The 24,454-nt window shown below is 42.1% G+C and overlaps 1 protein-coding gene across 1 annotated transcript; it reads right to left on the bottom strand.

The window, feature by feature from the left end:
* Nucleotides 1-1,880: 1,880 nt before the first annotated feature.
* Nucleotides 1,881-19,643, bottom strand: LOC129839901 (zinc finger protein 391-like). The gene is made up of 4 exons (XM_055907608.1): nt 19,113-19,643; nt 18,570-18,667; nt 18,257-18,434; nt 1,881-2,810 (listed from the first exon to the last, which is right to left on the bottom strand). The coding sequence occupies exons 1-4, from the start codon at nt 19,330-19,332 to the stop codon at nt 1,969-1,971; spliced, it is 1,338 nt and encodes a 445-aa protein (XP_055763583.1). The 5' UTR covers nt 19,333-19,643; the 3' UTR covers nt 1,881-1,968.
* Nucleotides 19,644-24,454: the final 4,811 nt, after the last annotated feature.

Here is a 24,454-nt window from a genome sequence, read left to right on the forward strand (position 1 = left end):
CACTTGACTATCAGAGTGTATTATGACATCAGATAGAACTACTCAGACATTCTAAATATCACTTGATTATCAGAGGGGTGTATTATGACATCAGATAGAACTACTCAGACATTCTAAATATCACTTGATTATCAGAGGGATGTATTATGACATCATATAGAACTACTCAGACATTCCAAATCAGGCTTCATCCATATCATGAAGGTGGACATTGACCCAACCATTTCAAAAGTAATGACCGGGATGACGGAAACAGGATATGCCTTTACAATTTCATTAATGCAGATAGACAATTTGTTTGTTTGTTTTACATGGTGGGGTCTTTATGTGTCAGTAAAAATGTATAAGTGAGAAATGGAGGTGGTTAACTCCTTTATCAGCAAATATTTATATACTAACCATCACATCTTAGTTAACTTGGAATCAAGTAATATGTTGTGTGGTCCTCCCTCTAAGACTTGGGAAACCATGCAGTTTATTGGGCTAAGGATTAAATAAGTTATGAACTTCACAGGGTGGTGAAACTGCATGTGATGAGCTTGATGCTCCTTTCCAATACATTTTGATGGTCTTATTCTGGTGACATGATGATCGATGCTTGGTTGCCATTTGATAAAATAAAATAATATCGCTCTCATCATGTAGGTAGCCTACCAGCACTGTATATGTGAGCTGCAGGCTACAGTGCACGGGACAAGAGCACGTTTTCTATTTGACGCAAGTTTTTAAAACCATCAGTAGAGTTGAAAATGTGATGGAAACCAATTTAACTTGTATTTTTCATTCGGTACATGGGAATTTAACAGCAAACTTTATTTTTTTGTGCACTACGTCATAACGCAAAGCCTTTAATCCGCAATAAGTCTGTTTGATGTAAACATTTCAGGTGGGAAAATATGTATATATTTTTTTGCAGATTTTAGAATATTCACATGAAAATCTGCACGGAAACTTAGCTACTAAGGTGGATATTGATCCAACACCTGCTGCTTTTTCAAACCAGCTCACTGGGCACAGACGTCAGATCAACATCCAGTTTTTATTTACATTTCTTTGAGTCGTCAAGTAAAGTGAATTCAACATGAAATCAACACAAAATGTCACCTGTCATTGGATTTAGGTTGCCAGTTCGGTGAAAAATTAAAAAAATACCTGCCGTTCAGGGCTTTTTACAAATCCAATCAGTTTTCAACATTAATCTATCATCACATGAATTTGTTTTGTTGAAATGACGTGGAAACAAAGTTTATTCAACCAGTGGGAGGCTTGTAAATGACCCCAGGAAGGTCAAACAAAGACCTTTTCATTGAGACAATGATAAACAGCAATCTGTGGGAGAGTTGTGGTGGATATTATAAAATAAGGATCTGCTGGAGTCCAAGTCAAACCAAGATTCTTTATTTCTGAGCTCAGAGAGAATAACAGTTACACAGCGCAGTGTAGACAGTCTGAATTCCTGAAGCATTGGGTGATGATCACATATCTTTATAGTTTCCTGTTCCTGGGAGGGACTTTATTCATACAAGGAAACAGGTGCAGCTGGTTTGCAACGCAGGATGATACTCCCAGGAACAGGAGATTATAATAGGACAGTTTCACAAAGTTAGTTACATACTCAGTTACGGAGACACATACAATTAACATTTTGCATTACAGAGTCTGTGAACATTTTCATTTCATTAAATCATCAGTGGGCCAACAATGCAAATGTTAACAATGGAACAAATGCATCACATCCAAATATCACTTGATTATCTGTAGTGCTGGAGGAAAGACACCCAGATAAACACAAACACAGAGTTTAAAAAAGGACCATTTAAATACATGGAATCTGATCTACTCTATATTCAAACTGACATACTCCATATTCACTTCATGTTTTCTAATAAAAACATACAAATATATGTTTGAGTATATTCACACTTCCCTGTGTGTATTCTCTCATGTCTTTTCAAGGTCCGTAAACGGCTATAACACCTTCCACACTGAGAGCAGTGGTAAGGCTTCTCCCCTGTGTGTATTCTCATGTTTTTTCAGATCCCCTGGCTGGCTGAAAAACTTTCCACACTGGGAGCAGTAGTAAGGCTTCTCACCTGTGTGTATTCTCTCGTGTTTTTTCAGGTTCCCTGACCGGTTAAAACACTTGCCACACTGGGAGCAGTGGTAAGGCTTCTCCCCTGTGTGTATTATCTCATGTTCTTTCAGATGCCCTGCCCGGCTGAAACACTTCCCGCACTGGGAGCAGTGGTAAGGCTTCTCCCCTGTGTGTGTCCTCTCGTGAACTTTCAGGGTCCTTAAATGGTTAAAACACTTGCCACACTGGGAGCATTGGTAAGGCTTCTCACCTGTGTGTATTCTCTTGTGTTGTTTCAGGTTCCCTAACTGGTTAAAACACTTGCCACACTGGGAGCAGTGGTAAGGCTTCTCCCCTGTGTGTGTCCTCTCATGAACTTTCAGGGTCCTTAAATGGTTAAAACTCTTTCCACACTGGGAGCAGTGGTAAGGCTTCTCCCCTGTGTGTATTCTCTCGTGTGATTTCAGGTTCCCTGACCGGTTAAAACACTTGCCACACTGGGAGCAGTGGTAAGGCTTCTCCCCTGTGTGTATTATCTCATGTTCTTTCAGATGCCATGACTGGTTAAAACTCTTTCCACACTGCAAGCAGTGGTAAGATATCTCCTCTGTGTGTATTCTCTCATGTCGGTACAGGTCCCTTAACTGGTTAAAACACTTTCCACAGTGGGAACATTGGTGTCTTCTTGTTGGTTTGGACGTCCCTGGCTCTGGTTCCTCTGAGTCTGGTCTTTCTCCTGCCAAAGACAGTGTGTTTTTAAAAAAAGAGATCTGAATGAAACCTCCACATGATAAATAGGCCTTGCTACGAGGGTAAATCCTAATCAGATCGCTCAATAACCTAAGGCCAGTTTTAACAATCTTGGTGTGATTTTAAAACAAATGTTGTAGAGTTTCCTGGTAATTACTGATAATGTTTACATTACTTATTTATTCATTCTGTTTTACAAGTCAGAACACAAAAAAACTAAACCGTTCTTGGACACTCAAGACACAGATGTCGCTTAATTCCAATCGAGCAGGTGGTTCTAAATATATAACTTTCATAGCTGTATGATACAGAATGCGACCTACAGTCGTGGCCAAAAGTTTTGAGAATTACACAAATATTAATTTCCACAAAGTTTGCTGCTTCAGTGTCTTCAGATATTTTTGTCAGATGTTACTATGACATTTTACATTTTTACATTTTAGTCATTTAGCTGACGCTCTTATCCAGAGCGACTTACAGTAGAGTGCATACATTTTTATTACATTTTTACATACTGAGACAAGGATATCCCTACCGGCCAAACCCTCCCTAACCCGGACGACGCTATGCCAATTGTGCGTCGCCCCACGGACCTCCCGGTTGCGGCCGGCTGCGACAGAACCTGGGCGCGAACCCAGCCCAGCCTGGGCGCGAACCCAGAGACTCTGGTGGCGCAGCTAGCACTGCGATGCAGTGCCCTAGACCACTGCGCCACCCGGGAGGCTATGAAATACTGAAGTATAATTACAAGCATTTCATAAGCGTCAAAGGCTTTTATTGGCAATGACATGAAGTTGATGCAAAGAGTTTTTTCCCTCATTCAACTTTTTCACTCCGGACGCTTTATCTGGACATGGTTCTTCAGTACTTTCAACAGCCAAAGCTAAGTAGTAACATTAACTTCATGTCTTTTAATTGCAGTCGATGTACTTATAATATACAGGAGAACGATCGCCTTACGGCGAGGATAGCTGTGCTGCAAGCCCAGCTTCAGACGCAATCGTTAGGCAAGGGTAATTTCAGTGTAGGAAAGGAAGAAACAGCGTCTGTGCCACCAGTAAGTACAGATACTAACGTTAGTATAAATCCCCCCGCACACAGGGGGCAGGGCTACCGACGTTAAGGCTAACCTGAAGATGGTGCTGGCTAAAGCTAAAACTGGCGAGTGTAGAGAGTATAGAGATATTGTTATCCACGTCGGCACCAACGATGTTAGGATGAAACAGTCAGAGGTCACCAAGCGCAACATAGCTTCAGCGTGTAAATCAGCTAGAAAGATGTTTCGGCATCGAGTAATTGTCTCTGGCCCCCTCCCAGTTAGGGGGAGTGACGAGCTCTACAGCAGAGTCTCACAACTCAATCGCTGGTTGAAAACTGTTTTCTGCCCCTCCCAAAAGATAGAATTTGTAGATAATTGGCCCTCTTTCTGGGACTCACCCACAAACAGGACCAAGCCTGACCTGCTGAGGAGTGACGGACTCCATCCTAGCTGGAGAGGTGCTCTCATCTTATCTACCAACATAGACAGGGCTTTAACTCCACAATGAAATAGGGTGCAGGCCAGGCAGCAGGCTGTTAGCCAACCTGCCAGCTTAGTGGAGTCTGCCACTAGCATAGTCAGTGTAGTCAGCTCAGCCATCCCCATTGAGACTGTGTCTGTCCCTCGACCTAGGTTGGGCAAAACTAAACATGGCGGTGTTCGCCTTAGCAATCTCATTAGGATAAAGACCTCCTCCATTCCTTCCATTATTGAAAGAGATCGTGATACCTCACATCTCAAAATAGGGTTACTTAATGTTAGATCCCTCACTTCAAAGGCAGTTATAGTCAATTAAATAATCACTGATCACAATCTTGATGTGATTGGCCTGACTGAAACATGGCTTAAGCCTGATGAATTTACTGTGTTAAATGAGGCCTCACCTCCTGGTTACACTAGTGACCATATCCCCGTGCATCCCGCAAAGGCGGAGGTGTTGCTAACATTTACGATAGCAAATTTCAATTTACAAAAAAGAAAATGACGTTTTCGTCTTTTGAGATTCTAGTCATGAAATCTATGCAGCCTACTCAATCACTTTTTATAGCTACTGTTTACAGGCCTCCTGGGCCATATACAGCGTTCCTCTCTGAGTTCCCTGAATTCCTATCGGACCTTGTAGTCATAGCAGATAATATTCTAATTTTTGGTGATTTTAATATTCATATGGAAAAGTCCACAGACCCACTCCAAAAGGCTTTCGGAGCCATCATCGACTCAGTGGGTTTTGTCCAACATGTCTCTGGACCTACTCACTGCCACAGTCATACTCTGGACCTAGTTTTGGTCCCATGGAATAAATGTTGTAGATCTTAATGTTTTTCCTCATAATCCTGGACTATCGGACCACCATTTTATTACGTTTGAAATCGCAACAAATAATCTGCTCAGACTCCAACCAAGGAGCATCAAAAGTCGTGCTATAAATTCTCAGACAACACAAAAATTCCTTGATGCCCTTCCAGACTCCTTCTGCCTACCCAAGGACATCAGAGGACAAAAATCAGTTAACCACCTAACTGAGGAACTCAATTTAACCTTGCGCAATACCCTAGATGCAGTTGCACCCCTAAAAAAGAAAAACAGAAACTAGCTCCCTGGTATACAGATAATACCCGAGCTCTGAAGCAAGCTTCCAGAAAATTGGAACGGAAATGGCGCCACACCAAACTGGAAGTCTTCCGACTAGCTTGGAAAGACAGTACCGTGCAGTATCGAAGAGCCCTCACTGCTGCTCGATCATCCTACTTTTCCAACTTAATTGAGGAAAATAAGAACAATCCAAAATTTATTTTTGATACTGTTGCAAAGCTAACTAAAAAGCAGCATTCCCCAAGAGAGGATGGCTTTCACTTCAGCAGAAATAAATTCAGGAACTTCTTTGAGGAAAAGATCATGATCATTAGAAAGCAAATTACGGACTCCTCTTTAAATCTGCGTATTCCTCCAGGGCTTAGCTGTCCTGGATCTGCACAACTCTGCCAGGGCCTGGGATCGGGAGAGACACTTAAGTGTTTTAGTACTATATCTCTTGACACAATGATGAAAATAATCATGGCCTCTAAACCTTCAAGCTGCATACTGGATCCTATTCCTACTAAACTACTGAAAGAGCTGCTTCCTGTGCTTGGCCCTCCTATGTTGAACATAATAAACGGCTCTCTATCCACCGGATGTGTACCAAACTCACTAAAAGTGGCAGTAATAAAGCCTATCTTGAAAAAGCCAAACCTTGACCCGGAAAATATAAAAAACTATCGGCCTATATCGAATCTTCCATTCCTCTCAATAAAAAAAAGAAAAAGCTGTTGCGCAGCAACTCACTGCCTTCCTGAAGACTAACAATATATACGAAATGCTTCAGTCTGGTTTTAGACCCCATCATAGCACTGAGACTGCACTTGTGAAGGTGGTAAATTACCTTTTAATGGCATCAGACCGAGGCTCTGCATCTGTCCTCGTGCTACTAGACCTTAGTGCTGCCTTTGACACCATCGATCACCACATTCTTTTGGAGAGACTGGAAACCCAAACTGGTCTACACGGACAAGTTCTGGCCTGGTTTAGATCTTATCTGTCGGAAAGATATCAGTTTGTCTCTGTGAATGGTTTGTCCTCTGACATTTCGGTGTTCCTCAAGGTTCCGTTTTAGGACCACTATTGTTTTCACTATATATTTTACCTCTTGGGGATGTTATTCGTAAACATAAGCTATGCGGATGACACACAGCTGTACATTTCAATGCAACATGGTGAAGCCCCAAAATTGCCCTCACTAGAAGCCTGTGTTTCAGACATAAGGAAGTGGATGGCTGAAAACGTTCTACTTTTAAACTCGGACAAAACAGAGATGCTTGTTCTAGGTCCCAAGAAACAAAGAGATCTTCTGTTAAATCTGACAATTAATCTTGATGGTTGTAAAGTTGTCTTAAATAAAACTGTGAAGGACCTCGGCGTTACTCTTGACCCTGATCTCTCTTTTCACGAACATATCAAGACTGTTTCAAGGACAGCTTTTTTCCATCTACGTAACATTGCAAAAATCAGAAATTTTCTGTCCAAAAATTACGCAGAAAAATGTATCCATGCATTTGTTACTTCCAGGCTAGACTACTGCAATGCTTTACTTTCCGGCTACCCGGATAAAGCACTAAATAAACTTCAGTTAGTGCCAAATACGGCTGCTAGAATCCTGACTAGAACCAAGAAATTTGATCATATTACTCCAGTGCTAGCTTCCCTACACTGGCTTCCTGTTAAGGCAAGGGCTGATTTCAAGGTTTTACTGTTAACCTATAAAGCGTTACATGGGCTTGCTCCTACCTATCTTTCCGAGTTGGTCCTGCCGTACATACCTACACGTACGCTACGGTCACAAGACGCAGGCCTCCTAATTGTCCCTAGAATTCCTAAGCAAACAGCTGGAGGCAGGGCTTTCTCCTATAGATCTCCATTTTTATGGAATGGTCTGCCTACCCATGTGAGAGACGCAGACTCGGTCTCAACCTTTAAGTCTTTACTGAAGACTTTTCTCTTCAGTAAGTCATATGATTGAGTGTAGTCTGGCCCAGGAGTGTGAAGGTGAATGGAAAGGCTCTGGAGCAACGAACCGCCCTTGCTGTCTCTGCCTGGCCGGTTCCCCTCCACTGGGATTCTCTACCTCTAACCCTATTACAGGGGCTGAGTCACTGGCTTACTGGTGCTCTTTCATGCCGTCCCTAGGAGGGGTGCGTCACTTGAGTGGGTTGAGTTACTGACGTGATCTTCCTGTCTGGGTTGGTGCCCCCATTGGTTTGTGCTGTGGTGGAGATCTTTGTGGGCTATACTCTGCCTTGTCTCAGGATTGTAAGTTGGTGGCTGAAGATATCCCTCTAGTGGTGCGGGGGCTGTGCTTTGGCAAAGTGGGTGGGGTTATATCCTTCCTGTTTGGCCCTGTCCGGGGATATCATCGGATGGGGCCACAGTGTCTCCTGACCCCTCCTGTCTCAGCCTCCAGTATTTATGCTGCAGTAGTTTGTGTCGGGGGGCTAGGGCCAGTTGGTTATATCTGGAGTACTCCTGTCTTATCCAGTGTCCTGTGTGAATTTAAGTATGCTCTCTCTAATTCTCTCGTTCTCTCTTTCTTTCTCTCTCTCTGAGAACCTGAGCCCTAGGACCATATGTCACGGCAAACCGGGCATGATGACTCCTTGCTGTCCCCAGTCCACCTGGCCTTGCTGCTGTTCCAGTTTCAACTGTTTAGTCTGCAGTTATGGAACCCCTACCTGTCCCAGACCTGCTGTTTTCAACTCTTAATGATCGGCTATGAAAAGCCAACTGACATTTATTCCTGATTATTATTTGACCATGCTTGTCATTTATGAACATTTTGAACAGCTTGGCTCTCTCTAATTCTCTCCTTCTCTCTTTCTTTCTCTCTCTCTGAGGAACTGAGCCCTAGGACCATACGTCAGGACTACCGGGCATGATGACTCCTTGCTGTCCCCAGTCCACCTGGCCTTGCTGCGGTCCCAGTTTCAACTGTTCTGCCTGCGGTTATGGAACCCCTACCTGTCCCAGACCTGCTGTTTTCAACTCTTAATTATCGGCTATGAAAAGCCAACTGACATTTATTCCTGATTATTATTTGACCATGCTTGTCATTTATGAACATTTTGAACATCTTGGCCATGTTCTGTTATAATCTCCACCCGGCACAGCCAGAAGAGGACTGGCCACCCCTCATAGCCTGGTTCCTCTCTAGGTTTCTTCCTAGGTTTTGGCCTTTCTAGGGAGTTTTTTCTAGCCACCGTGCTTCTACACCTGCATTGCTTGCTGTTTGGGGTTTTAGGCTGGGTTTCTGTACAGCACTTCGAGATATAAGCTGATGTACGAAGGGCTATATAAAATAAACTTGATTGATTGATTGATTGAAGAGTCAATATTTGCAGTGTTGACCTTCTTTTTAAAGACCTCTGCAATCCACCCTGGTGTCAATTAACTTCTGGGCTAAAACATCCTGACTGATGGCAGCCCATTCTTGCATAATCAATGCTTGGAGTTTGTCAGAATTTGTGGGTTTTTGTTTGTCCACCCGCCTCTTGAGGATTGAACACAAGTTCTCAATGGGATTAAGGTCTGGGGAGATTCCTGGCCATGGACACAAAATATTGATGTTTCGTTCCCCCGAGCCACTTATCATGTTTGCCTTATGGCAAGGTGCTCCATCATGCTGGAAAAGACATTGTATGTCACCGAACTGTTACTGGATGGTTGGGAGAAGTTGCTCTCGGAGGATTTGTTGGTGGCATTCCTTATTCATGGCTGTGTTCTTAGGCAACATTGTGAGTGAGCCCACACCCTTGGCTGAAAAGCAACCCCACACATGAATGGTCTCAGGATGCTTTACCGTTGGCATGACACAGGACTGATGGAAGCGCTCACCTTGTCTTCTCCGGACAAGCTTTTTTCCAGATGCCCCAAACAATCGAAAAGGGGATTCATCAGAGAAAATGACTTTACCCCAGTCCTCAGCAGTCCAATCCCTGTACCCTTTGCAGAATATCAGTCTGTGTGCAGATGCACTCACACCTGCCTGCTGCCATTCCTGAGCAAGCTCTGTACTGGTGGTGCCCTGATCCCGCTGCTGAATCAACGTTAGGAGACGGTCCTGGCGCTTTCTGGACTTTCTTGGGTGCCCTGAAGCCTTCTTCACAACAATTAAACCGCTCTGAAGCCTTCTTCACAACAATTGAACCGCTCTCCTTGAAGTACTTGATGATCTGATAAATGGTTGATTTAGGTGCAATCTTACTGGCAGCAATATCCTTTCCTGTGAAGCCTTTTTTGTGCAAAGCAATGATGACGGCACGTGTTTACTTGCAGGTAACCACGGGTGACAGAGGAAGAACAATAATTCCAAGCACCACCCTCCTTTTGAAGCTTCCAGTTTTGGGGGGGATTCAGTTCATTTGCATGGCAAAGAGGGACTTTGCAAATAATTACAACTCATCTGATCACTATTCATAACATTCTGGAGTATATGCAAATTGCCATCATACAAACTGAGGCAGCAGACTGTGAAAATTCATATTTGTGTCATTCTCAAAACGTTTGGCCACAACTTTACACACTTCCTTAAACATAAAATTACTTATTTACTTATTTTAAGTGGAAGTCCAAAACTTATTTTTACATCGAAGACACAAAGCATATCAGTAAAATCTCCCCGTTGTCGAAAGGGTTCGACACGTGCTGTTTAAATGGCCCAATTTATTATTTAGACGTTAACAGATTTTCAACATTTTGACTATCGCTGATGTGATATTTTGGGTAAAGTAAAAAATAAAGTGAAATATTTGGCAAGATGTTCCTAAAACTGAGAGTAACTACAATAAACAAAAATATTAACGCAACATGTAAAGTGTTGGATGTTTCATGAGCTGAAAAAAAAGATTGCAGAATTTTTTACATCCCTGTTAGTTAACATTTATTCTTTGCCAAGATAATCCATCCACCTGACAGGTTTGGCATATCAAGCTGATTAAACAGCATGATCATTACACAGGTGCACCTTGTGCTGGGGAGAATAAAAGGCCTCCTAAATGTGCAGTTCTGTCACACAACACAATGCCACAGATGTCTCACGTTTTGAGGGAGCGTGCAATTGGCATGCTGACTGCAGGAATATCCACTGGAGCTGTTACCAGATAATTGAATATTAAATTCTCTACCAGAAGCCGCCTCCAACGTCATTTTAGAGAATTTGGCAGTACATCCAAGGATAGGGGGCAGCATTTTCACGTTTGGATGAAAAGCATATCCAAATTAAACTGCCAGCTACTCATCCCCAGAAGATAAGATATGCATATTATTAGTAGTATTGGATAGAAAACACTCTGAAGTTTCTAATACTGTTTGAATGATGTCTGTGAGTATAACAGAACTCATATGGCAGGCGCAAACCTGAGAAAAATCCAACCAGGAAGTGGGAAATCTGAGGTTTGTAGTTTTCAACTCATTGCCTATCGAATGTTGCCTATCGAATGGGTCATATTGCACTTCCTAAGGCTTCCACTAGATGTCAACAGTCTTAGAACATTGTTTGATGCTTCTACTGTGAAGGAGGGGGGAATGCGAGCTGTTTCAACCAGAGGTCTGCCAGAGTGGCATGAGCTGGAGAGCGAGAGAGCACGTGAGAGCGAGAACACGTGAGAGCGACCTGCGTTCCATTGCAATTCTAAAGACAAAGGAATTCGCTGGTTGGAACATTATTGAAGATTTATGTTAAAAACATCCTAAAGATTGATTCTATACATCGTTTGGCATGTTTCTACGAACTGTAACATACATTTTTGAACTTTTCATCGGAACTTTCGCCTGGACTTGCCCGCGCCTCGTGAGTTTGGATTTGTTTACCAAACGGGCTAACAAAAGGAGGTATTTGGACATAAATGTTGGACTTTATCGAACAAAACAAACATTTATTGTTGAACTGGGATTCCTGGGAGTGCATTCTGATGAAGATCATCAAAGGTAAGTGAATATTTAAAACGCTATTTCTGACTCAACAACATTGTGGGTATCTGCATGGCTTTTGTCTGAGCGCCGTACTCGGATTATTGCATGGTTTGCTTTTTCCGTAAAGCTTTTTTGAATTCTGACACAGCGGTTGCATTAAGGAGAAGTATATCTATAATTCTGTGCATAATACTTGTATCTTTTATCAACTTTTACATGTTTATTATGAGTATTTCTGTAAATTGATGTGCCTCTGAAAATTTGCCGGATGTTTTCGATGCACAACATTACTCACCATAAAGAGCCAATGTAAACTGAGATTTTTGGATATAAATATGAACTTTATCGAACAAAACATACATGTATTGTGTAACATGAAGTCCTATAAGTGCCATCTTATGAAGATCATCAAAGGTTAGTGATAAATTTAATTTAATCTATATTTCTGCTTTTTGTGACTCCTCTCTTTGGCTGGAAAAGGGCTGTGTGTTTTTGTGACTAGGCTCTGACCTAACATAATTATATGGTCTGCTTTCGCTGTAAAGCTTTTTTTGAAATCGGACACGATGGGTAGATTAACAAGAAGTTAAGCTTTAATTTGGTGTATTGCACTTGTGAATGCATCAAAGTTACATATTTCTAAAAAATATTTTTGAATTTAGCGCTCTGCCTTTTCAGCGGAATGTTGTCGAGGGGTTCCACTAGCCATAAGAAGTTTTAAGACTCCATAATGTTTCATCATTAGATGCTACAGACCTCCTTTAAGACCCCATAATGTATAATCATTAGATGCTACAGACCCCCTTCAAGACTCCATAATGTTTCATCATTAGATGATACAGGCTACAAATCAACAATGGGTGTCATATGAATCTTTACTACTTGTTCTGTAATATGAGTAGTATTCGGATTTCATTGAAACATTTCTTACATGAATATTGAAAATATAAATGTTGATTTTTGTATATATTGTTGAATATAATATACTGTAAGGATACATCAATTCCAGGATCTCTGCTAGTGTTAAAGTTATGGGCCATTATATACAGAGAAATTGTGGCGAAATCCTGCACGACTACGCTAAACTTGCCACGGTTTTGAAAATAGAATTCAGTGGTTCTGCGACTCGCAAACACGACAGCTCGTTGGCTAACAATATCAGACAAGCTCAAAATGAACACCCACAGACCTACTTTCACCTGCTTCGTTCAGCTTACTTTGGCATGCTCACTGAAACGGGAATGGAAGACCTATTACCATTCAAACAACTGTTTCTGTCAAACATCTACTTCATCAACTACTTGGGCCCTACTGCCCACATTGGGTTGCCAATCTCGACGCTCTGAGAGCTTGTAAGCACCGCTTTTGAAGCATCAAAAGCAAGCCGGGCTAAGAGCCCGGACACCTCGACTTTCGAGATTAGGCGGGAACCATCACTCCAATTAGAAGTTGCAGCATTAGGGGCATTTGCGGTAAAAGAAGACGATCAAAGGGGGTGGCAACCAAGTAACCACCACACTGACAACCACTGCAGTAACAATAGCTATGATGAACGTCCCCAATCTAACAGGTCCCGTAGAGATCAACTTGGCCGATATGTCCCTGCTCCTAACCCTCACAAAGGGTCAGGACACAAGAGTAACAAGCGCAACAAAGTGTTCAACAATGATCTAAACCCTAAGCGAAATGATATAGAAACTCTGATAAGAGATGTACTGCATCGTAAGAAATTTGAGAAAGAGGACAACATAACTAGGCGTAAAATTGTTGGGAACCAAGTCAGCCGAAACTAACGCAATTCGAGGGGACGTCAACATTTCCATTACCCCCGCCCCCACTCCAATCCCTGTCCAGGGACCACTCGTTCTAGATAAGCAGCTTTGCAACAGATGATTCCTCTCCCATTCCGATAGAGGACCCACTGGGTCACATAGGTGAGTTATCCGTCTTGGAAATCGACACAGATTACAAACCGCTCGGTACTCCCAACCCACTCCATTATGTTGGGGATATGATGAGAAAACCCAACTCGAACAGGCCATACCTTAGAACAGTCCTGGAGGACTGTTTGACCTGTCACGCTCTGATAGATTCGGGTTTGACAATTTCACTCATATCCGAAACCTTGCTGGATGAACTAAAAGGGGCAGTGGACCCAACAAACAGTTGGTTGAAAACGGAACGTTGCGACACGAAGCTTAGGGGTTTCACCGAAGCTACCTCGCCACTAACCAAGTGTCTCCTACTTAAACTCAACTTCGAAAGCGATTACCATCGACATCGAACGGATGCTTATTGGGATAGATTTAATTGACCGTTTGGTACCACTAATGGATTGGAAAACCAACCAAATCTGGTGACAAATATGTATGCCAACTCCGTTGACTTCCCCGCATTCTTCCAAGGCTACCTGTCATACATTGCGCAACGGCGTGGGGTCGACGTCAGCATCTGCCACAAACCCGGTGAACTTGGTCATGAGTTCGCCATTGGTGACAAATGACAAGGTGAGTTCAACTCGGAACTTAACCGAACATGAGGTTTTCCTGTGTGGCTTGGGTGATTCACCAGCAGACACATACCGACCTCCTCTGATAGGGGGCGTGTGCCTAAACGGCACAATGGTTGAGGATGCCAGGCTGGCAACCTGGTCAGAAAAATCTGCAATCAGTTTGGAAATGTTCAACGATGCTTGTGTAAATGTGAATTTCAGAGTATTTCTGTTATATGAAGTGGCTCTCTGCAATTTCTCCGGATATTTTGGAGGCATTTCTGAACATGGTGCCAATGTAAACTGAGATTTTTGGATATAAATATGCACATTATCGAACAAAACATACATGTATTGCGTAACATGATGTCCTATGAGTGTCATCTGATGAAGATCATCAGAGGTTAGTGATTCATTTTATCTCTATTTCTGCTTTTTGTGACTCCTATCTTTGGCTGGAAAAATGTCTGTGTTTTTTTGACTTGGTCGTGATCTAACATAATCATATGTTGTGCTTTCGCTGTAAAGCATTTTTGAAATCGGACACGATAGGTAGATTAACAAGATGTTTATCTTTCATTTTCTGTATTGGACTTGTTAATGTGTGAAAGTTACATATTTCTAAAAAATATTTTTGAATTACCCGTGCTGCCTTTTCAGCGGAATGTTGTCGAGGGGTTCCGCCAGCGGAACGCATGTCCTAGACAGGTTTAAGGGGTATTTGTGTGTAGATTGAATCAGGCTGTAACGTAACAAAATATGGACAAGTCAAGGGGTCTGAATACTTTCCGAAGGCACTGTATGTAGCCATGTTATGAAGTATGAAAAGGCTTGTTCAGTCACATGTCATGAATTCACTATGACATCATATTTATATACATTTATATAAATACAAAGTGTTTTTTTTCTCAGACATAAATAAGCAATTCCAGGTGAAAGCCAAAGGCCATAGCTGTAATACAATAACAAACTGGCAAAGCAGCAGAGTGAGGCCCGCATCCAGCAACGTCACAAGTCACATTTTGCAGCTGTTTCAGTACAGCACTACAGGGAGAGAGAAAACTCCACTGGACTAGTTTCAATGTATGGAATCACTTCAGAGTTTCTGGATTTTGGGTAAACTTCTCCTTTAACCTCACTAGGGTAGGGGGCAGCATTCGGAATTTTGGATGAAAAGCGTGCCCAAAGTAATCTGCCTGCTACTCAGTCCCAGAAGCTGGGATATGCAAATGAGTAGATTTGGATAGAAACCACTCCAAAGTTTCTAAAACTGTTAAAATAATGTCTGTGAGTATAACAGAACTGAAATGGCAGGTGAGAACCTAAGGAAAATCCATCCAGGAAATGCTTTTATTTTGAAATGCCTGTTTTTGCATTGAAAGCCTATCCACCATACAAAGACTTATGACGCAGGTCACTATCTCTATTGGTTCCTCAACATGTGGCCAGTCTTTAGGCATTGTTTCAGGCTTTTACTCTGAAAAATGAGGGAGAAACAGCACGTTCAATGAGTGTACAGTGGAAATTTCCAGCCATGAGCCCAGCGCATGACCGGGAGGGCGCATTTCTTGTTTCTCCTTTTCTATTGACGAAGCTTTTGTGAGGTTGAAATATGATCGATTATTTATGACAAAAACAATGAGGCTGGATTATAAACACTGTTTGACATGTTTCTATTAAATTTTATGGTACTTTTCAGATTTTTTGACTGCTGTGACCGCGCTTTGTTCCAATGTATTACTGAACAAAACGCGCTAACAAAACAGAGGTTTTTGGATATGAAGAGGGACTTGATCGAACAAAACAAACATTTATTGTGTAACATGGAGTCTTCGGAGTGTAATCATATGAAGATCATCAAAGGTAAGTGATTAATTTTATCGCTATTTCTGACTTATGTTACTCGTCTACATGGCCGGTTACTGTTTGTTATGATTTGTCTGCTGGGCGCTGTTCTCAGATAATCGCATGGTTTGCTTTCGCCGTAAAATCTTTTTTTAAATCTGACACCGTGGTTGGATGAACAAGAACTTAATCTTTAAACCGATGTATAACACTTGTATGTTTCATGAATTTTTATAATGAGTATTTCTGTTTTGGAATTTGGCGCTCTGTAATTTCACTGGATGTTGGCCAGGTGGGACGATAGCGTCCCACACCCCCTAGAGAGGTTTTAAAGCATCATTGAGAAATAATGAATTGAAGTTGGAACATTTGTGACATTTGTAGACTAGAGATTAAGAATGTTGGGCCATTAACCGAGAAGTCGCTGGTTCGAATCCAAACGCCCGCAAGGTAGAAAAAAGCTGCCGTTCTACCCTTGAGCAAGGTAGTTAACCCGTAACAACTGCTCCCCGGGCGCCGATAACGTGGACGTCGATTAAGGCAGCCCACGCACCACTCTGATTCAGAGGGGTTGGGTTCAATGCAGAAGACACATTTAGGGTGAATGGATTCAGTTGTGACTGACTAGATATCCCCTTTCCTTTCCCATCCCAGTCCTCCTTTAAGACTCCATAATGTTTCACCATTAGATGCTACGGTCCTCCTTTAAGAGAGATCTTTGATCGAAACCTGCTCCAGAGCAGAACCTGCTGCTTGAACAGAGATCTGAGTATAGGGTCTGAATACTTAAGTAAATATAATATTTCAGTTTTGTATTTTTTGATAAATTAGCAAAATTATCAAACAAAAATGTTTTTGCTTTGTCAGTATGGGGTATTGTGTTTTTAGAAAAAGGCTGTAATGTAACAAAATGTGGAAAAAGTCAAGGGGTCTGAATACTTTCAGGAGGCACTGTACTCTCCGATAGCAACGGCCAATAGCAGACCACTTCCTATGTCAGGGACATAGTCACTCCCGTCTTCCATGTGTGAAAGGTAACCTGGTGAATATCATAGAATCAGGGTTCTGTTAGGTAACCTGGTGAATATCATAGAATCAGGGTTCCGTAAGGGAACCTTCAGTTCTATTTCAGTGACTCGTTAGTCTCTCACTTTGGGGATATAGTCAACTACCACAGAGCTCATATCCTCTCTGATGCCAAGTCTAGACAGGATCATCCCTCAGAGGTCCCCACTCTACTCACCGTATGTGTAGTGATGTCCAGTCAGTAGAACCTCATGAAGGTACATCACCACAACATGCTGCATTACAGATCTCTTGAACAGAGATGCCTTTGAACAATGCCTATGTTGTAGCCATACCTCTGGTGGATTGAGCCATCAAGCCCTCCGGAGGTGTCAGATCCTTGCAACTATAGAACCTCAGGAAGGTATGGGGGTGTAACTCATTATACGGATGTAATGGCTAAAGTAAAGCAGTTTTAAACAAGATAAATCTAATTTCTATTCTTTCCAGCGGCTCCAACAGCAGAAATGGCCTCAAGCAAAACATAAAAATCCCAGGATGGGACTAGCTGTTTGGGTACTGGGCGGAGGTGACCCTTCATAAAACAACAGATCAGGGGGTGTTCCACTGTATAGTTGTTGCAGCCTAAATGGCAGCCAAATATACATTTATAGTTGAAAAGGTTTTCCTTCGTCAGAAAGCAGAGTAGCTCTGAAACAGAGCAACAAAGGGACTGATTTGTTTCTGATCTCACCATCTGTTAAATACACTGTGCTATAGTAATTATTGTGCTATAGTGAGTGTGTGGCTCTAGAACTCTAAATATAGTTTATTCTCAAGGATAGCGGTCACGTGTGTTGAGAAGCAGAGGATCACTGGTTTGAGCAGGGACAGTGGAGGAAACTAAACTGTTAGCAGCACACTGGTGTCAGTTACACATTTAATTAATAAAGTTAGTCATTTCCAAATGAACCATGTTCTTTAAGGTCAATATGTTGGAGTTCAGGCTTTACTTGACCTGTTAAAGTAGGAAATGAAATGAACTTTGTCCATTACAGAGACGAAGGTCAAGACAAAAAAGGAGCTTGTTTTAAAATATATATTGGCCTGTTTAACAAGTTGTGTAGATCAGATGTTAATGATGCAATACAGACCACATTTAAGTGTCTGGAGTTTAGTTTGTGTGTTCTACAGTCTTGTAAAGATAGGGGGGTTGACTGGGACAGGCAATGTAACATCCATCATGTTTTAAGGAAAGGTTTTTGTAAAACAAGCACCTTACATTGGATTACATTGGAAACTTTCATCAAGGTTTTATATGGTCTATTGGTTTCTCTTTTCATTGGCAGAATCCTTGTTCAGTGTTATGATATTCATAACATCCATATCCACCAGTCTATCTTCCTGTCAACTAACAGAACTCTGCTGGTTGTCCTGGTAACAGATACCGGTCCATCTTCCTGTCAACTAACAGAACTCTGCTTGTTGTCCTGGTAACAGATACCAGTGGGCAGATCTATTGTATTTGTTCAAACTAAACTACAGCACTTACTTTGATGAGTCAAATCTGATCCTTTCTTTTCTTCTCTTCCTCTCACAGTTCCACTCAGCCCCGTTGTTTTCCTGCAGTCCACCAGCAGCACAGACAAGCTCTTCATACCCAGCAGTAAGGTGCTACCGGGAGAGGCACGACATGGGGACTCTGGGAGGGTGGAAGGGCTAGCGTTGTCCTGGTAACCATAAAGAGGGGACACAGACACATATCATTATGAATGCTTATGTCATCGCTGTCATGAAGTGGTTTACAGAAACCCAGCCCAGACCCCGATAGAGCAAGCTGTATGTTAGACCAGACCAAGCTGTACCATCTGGTGTTGTGATCTGGAGAGACTCTTCTCTGACTCATCAGCATCAGGATGTTGTTGAGCCTCCCCAGAGGATCCACAATAGTCATGTCTCTCTCCTGTGTTAATGAGAACATCAAATAGATAGTGAACTTACGACCGTCTATTATAATCATAGGGTCTTACAAGAGGCATTAATCTCTCTAAACAGGGCCTAAAATGCAAATGTTAAAGGGTCGTTCCACTGAATGGGCCCCTTTTGCATCCCTTTGATATTTTAAGTATAAATTATGCTCCAACATTACATTTTAAAAGCCTGTTATACTAGATGAGATGCACTTTAATGTAGACCACATGGATAATTTAATAAATCTAAATTAAAAGCCCCCAAAATATATGTACCAATGGCAGATTAAAACTAACAAAGGCAGATGGCCCCTTTAACAATTCCTACAGTACTGAACAACATATTCAAGTGTAGAACTTCAGTAGAATGCCCCTTAAAACACCACATTAGTTCAACAACGGCATAGTGTGTGACTCTGTTTTTAAGACAGTACTCACTGGTGTTAATCTGATATTCTGTCTCCTCCACTTTCACTCCCAAGACGTCTTCCTTCTTCACCTCTACTGAGATAGCATCGTCTTCCTCTCTGAAAGGTTCTTCCTCTTTTTCCTCTATAACATCATATTCTTCTTTCACGATAATGTTCAGCCTCAGAGCTTCTTTCTGCATACAGCAGACCTCTTCTTTAACAGGGGACGAGTAGTTTAGTGAGCTCATGGTCTGGGATGTTAGAATTAGCGACTAGCCTAAAGCTAGGCTCAGTGTCAATGTTTTAACAACTTTGAAAATTGAACAAGCAAATTAGGTTAAAGTTAACCAGTTGATACGTCAACTGAACTGTGTTAACAACACTGAGATTAGCTAATGTACATTAACATGGTCTAAAGCGTCAATCTTTCAGTTTTATGTTGGCTAGCAAGCTACCGAGGTGGTTGAAAGAGTAGCCGCGTTGTTGTTCCTGAAGAAGCGTCCCGTCCAGTCCATTATACGTCACGCAAGAATCAACACCTGAAAGACGCATATCCCCGTCTGCTGGCTGGAGTGGGTAACGCAGTTTGGAAACAACAGTTACTACACTTTTGTATTGGAAAAAACGTCAGAATAATTTAACAATAAGCTGATATATAGTAAATGATGAATACATACTTCTATGAATAGGTAGTGTTTTAATAAACATTTGCTCTGTTAATTTTTCACATTCGTTTTTATCTAGATGTGACTGTACTATTTCATTAAAGCTACGCTCTTTAAGATACAAATCATCCTGTAAACCAGGGGTGGTTAACTCCAGTCCTCGGGGGCCTGATTGATGTCACACTTTTTCTCCATCGCTAGCAAACACAGCTGATTAATCAAACTGCATCCTAAACTGAAGATTATGATTAGGTGATTTTTGGAGTCTGGTGTGTTAGCTGGGGCTGGAAGCTATGATCCCTTATTGATGTCACTAGTTAAATCCCCTTCAATCAGTGTAGATGAAGGGGAGGAGACAGGTTAAATAAGGCATTTTAGGCCTTAAGACAAATGAGACATGGCTTGTGTATGTGTGCCAGTCAGACGGTGAATGGGGAAAACAAAATATTTAAGTGTCTTTGAACGGGGGATGGTAGTAGGTCCCAGGCGCCGGTTTGTGTCAAGAACTGCACCGCTGCTGAGGTTTTCCAGCTCAACAGTTTCCCATGTGTACCAAGAATCATCCACCACCCAAACAGTGGTGTTTAAGATGAGGCAGAACGATTTGCTTTTTCATGAGCATGGCCTTAATTCTATTACAGCATATTGGATGACTGTCATTCATATTCCATTCACCCTGTTCAATGTAACAGCAATAGGTTTCGGCTACTACATGATACTAACATTTTCCCTATACCCATCATGAGATTGCTACCATCTAGCCTATGACTGAAAGTTTAGAATGTAGGTGCACACAGGTCGAGATAGGTTTTTTAGGTGAGAGACAGTCTTGAAGACATCACCAACTAATTATCATGGTCCAAACACACCGAGACAGTCGTGAAGAGGGCACGACAACAACTTTTCCACCTCAGGAGACTGAAAAGATTTGGCATGGGTCTCCAGATCCTCAAAAAGACTTACAGCTGCACCATCGAGAGCATCCTGACCGGTTGCATCACCGCCTGGTATGGCAACTGCTCGGCATCTGACCGTAATGCACTACAGAGGGTAGTGAACATCACTGGGGCCAAGCTTCCTGCCATCCAGGACAATTATAAAGAAAGCCCAAAAAATTGTCAGATGCTCCAGTCACCCAAGTCATAGACTGTTTTCTCTGCTCCCGCACGTCAAGCGGTACCGGAGCACCAAGTCTAGAACCAAAAGGCTCCTTAACAGCTTCTACCCCCATAAGCCATAAGGCTGCTGAACAATTAATCAAATGGCCACCTGGACTATTTACATTGACCCTCCATTTGTTTTGTACACTGCTGCTACTTGCTGTTTATTATCTATGAAATGTCACTTCACCCCGACCTACATGTATAAATTACCTCGACTAACCTGTACCCCTGCACATTGACTCGGTACCAGTACCCCCTGTATATAGCCTTGTTATTGTTATTTTATTGCGATACTTTTTATAATTTTTTACTTTTGGTCATTTGCTAATTTTCTTAACTCTTCCTGAACTGTACTGTTAGTTAAGGGCTTGTAAGCAATTCACTGTCTACAGGTCTACACTTGTTGTATTTGGCGCATATGACAAATAAAGTTTGATTTTATTTGACAAATTCAGGTATGTTTATCCCGTTTTTTTCTGTTTAAGAAACATTTGTCTCTAGATAGTTGAAAACAGCTTGTTTGGGACAGGTAGCACGTCCGGTGAAGAGATCAGGGTTCAATAGCCGAAGGCAGAACAGTTCAAACTGGAGCAGCAGCACGGCCAGCTGGATTGGGGACAGTAAGGAGTCATCATGCCAGGTAGTCCTGAAGCATGGTCCTAAGGCTCAGGTCCTCAAGAGAGAGAAAGAAAGAGAGAAAGAGAGAATTAGAGAGAGCATACTTAAATTCACACAGGACACCGGATAAGACAGGAGTAATACTCCAGATTTAACAGACGGACTCAGCCCCCTGACACATAAACTACTGCAGCATAAATACTGGAGGCTGAGACAGGAGGGGTCAGGAGACACTGTGGCCCCATCCGATGATACCGCCGGACAGGGCCAAACAGGCAGGATATAACCCCACCCACTTTGCCAAAGCACAGCCCCCACACTACTACAGGGAAAACTTCAACCACCAACTTACCATCCTGAGACAAGGCCGAGTATAGCCCACAAAGATCTTCGCCATGGCACAACCCAATGGGGGGTGGCAATCCATGAATACGGCTGCACAGTATTGTCTCTTCTCGATGGCGGTTATGATATCGTTTAGTACCTTGAGCGGGGTTGAGGTGCACCCATGACCAGCTCGGAAACCATATTGCACAGCGGAGAAGGTTCATGCTGAAAGAGCTCTGATAGGTTGGAGGATGTCCACCGGAAGTTGTCATAATTACTGTTTAAGTCTATGGAAGCCTTGAGAACCATTACCCTCCTAGGTTTTGTATTGGGAAAAGGAGGAGGTTCCTAGTCCATATTAAGACGTTTATTTCTCTCCAAATGTTTAGTATGATCAGTGTATATATATATGAAGGAAATATTGCATGACCAAAAGCACAATTCTTATTTTTTTTTTAAATGAGACAAGAGTACGAGCATATGTGTGTTCTCTCAAGAACTTTAAGTAGCCTGTATTTTATATGAAATACTCCTTTCGAGACAGGATTGTGTCACGGCACAGATCTGGGGAAGTGTACCAAAACATTTCTGCAGCATTGAAGGTCCCCATCATCTTTAAAGGAAGAAGTTTGAAACCACCAAGACCCTTCCTACCTGCTGGCTGCCCGGCCAAACTGAACAATCGGGGGAGAAGGGCCTTGGTCAGGAAGGTAACCAAGAACCCAATGGTCACTCTGACAGAGCTCCTCTGTGGAGATGGGAGAACCTTCCAGAAGGACAACCATCTCTGCATCACTCCACCAAGCAGGACAATATGGTAGAGTTGCCAGACGGAAGCCACTCCTCAGTAAAAGGCACATGAAAGCCAGCTTGGAGTTTGCCAAAAGGCACCTAAACGACTATCAGACCATGAGTAACAAAATTCTCTGGTCTGATGAATGCCAAGGGTTACGTCTGGAGGAAACCTGGCACCATTCCTACAGTGAAGCATGGGGTTGGCAGCATCATGCTGTGGGGATGTTTTTCAGCGGCATGGACTGGGAGACTCGTCAGGCTCGAGGGAAAGATGAACGGAGCAAAATACAGAGAGATCATTTTTGAAAACTTGCTCCAAACCCTACGCACAAAGCCAAGACAACGCAGGAGTGGCTTTGGGAGATGTCTCTGAATGTCCTTGAGGGGCCCAGCCAGAGCCCGGATTTGAACCCGATTTAACATCTCTGGAGAGACCTGAAAATAGCTTTGTAGTGACACTCCCCATCTAACCTGACAGAGTTTGAGAGGATCTGCAGAGAAGAATGGGAGAAACATGAGGCTCCTGCTGCTGCTGTCCTCAAGGGCAAATTGACAGATTTTTCACCTAGTTGTCTTTGGGATTCAAACCAGAGCTCTTTCAGTTACTGGCCCAACACTAGTAACCGCTAGGCTACCTGCAGCAGGAGCCCCATGTTGACAGGAGAGCCCACCTTTATTTTCCCATCATTATGAACATTCATATTAGTCAACAGTCAACCTATTGTTTGGATTGAACATTCATATTGGACTGTAGCAGCTAGCTAACTGGCTACTGATCAACCTATTGTGTGTATTGAACATTCATATTGGACAGCCTTACCTGTAGAGTAGCACCACCACCAATCAGCCCATTCTCTTCTTGACGTCAAAGCTGCAGTGTATTGTTGGTATAGTTTTTGATGAATAATAATTCAAATTATGAAGATAGAAGTGTACAATTTATATATATATATATATTTAATCAACTTTAAGATACTGTTTGCCTCTATGCTGATGTAGAAGCTGAATAAGAATATACATTATCAATAAATAGTTGATTGTTCTTTTTTCACATCATACTAAGAATACTGAGCCACAACCTGTAAATGTGACCATACTATTCCTTTAAAGCCCCACTAAGATGTCACCATACTATTCCTTTAAAGCCCCTCTGTCAGATATAAATCATCAGAGTGGGAAACCAACTGACATGGAAACAATGGAGCAAATGGATCACTATCAGAGGGGTGTATTATGACATCATATAGAACTACTCAGACATTCCAAATATCACCTGATTATCAGAGGGGTGTTTTATGACATCAGATAGAACTACTCAGACATTCCAAATCAGGCTTCATCCATATCATGAAGGTGAACATTGATCCAACCATTTCAAAATTAATGACCGGGATGACGGAAACAGGATATGCCTGTACACTTTTATTAATGCAGATAGTCAATTTGTTAGTTTGTTTGACATGGTGGAGTCTTTTTGTGTCAGGAAAAATGTATGAGCAAGAAATGGCGGTGGAAACTCATTCATCCACAAATATTTATATACTAACCATCACATCTTATTTAACTTGGAGTCACGTGATGATATGTTGTGTGGTCCTCCCTCTACGACTTGGGAAACCATGCAGTTTATTAGGCTACAGACAAAATAAGATGAACTTCACAGGGTGGTGAAACTGCATGTGATGAGCTTGATGCTCCTTTCCAATACATTTTGATGGTCTTATTCTGGTGACATGATGCTTGATGCTTGGCGACCATTTGACAAATAAAATAATATCTCTCTCATCCATAATAATCTCATC

Source organism: Salvelinus fontinalis, chromosome 40 (genome assembly GCF_029448725.1).
Source record: "Salvelinus fontinalis isolate EN_2023a chromosome 40, ASM2944872v1, whole genome shotgun sequence".
In the NCBI taxonomy this organism is placed as follows: domain Eukaryota; kingdom Metazoa; phylum Chordata; class Actinopteri; order Salmoniformes; family Salmonidae; genus Salvelinus; species Salvelinus fontinalis.

Excerpts from the sequence above, each read along its gene's own strand:
- LOC129839901 (XM_055907608.1), bottom strand. The coding sequence starts at position 19,332 with ATGAGCTCACTAAACTACTCGTCCCCTGTTAAAGAAGAGGTCTGCTGT. Across the intron at positions 18,668-19,112 it reads AGAATATCAGATTAACACCA|GAGAGAGACATGACTATTGT; the intron begins GTGAGTACTGTC and ends TCATTAACACAG. Across the intron at positions 18,435-18,569 it reads CCAGATCACAACACCAGATG|GACAACGCTAGCCCTTCCAC; the intron begins GTACAGCTTGGT and ends TATGGTTACCAG.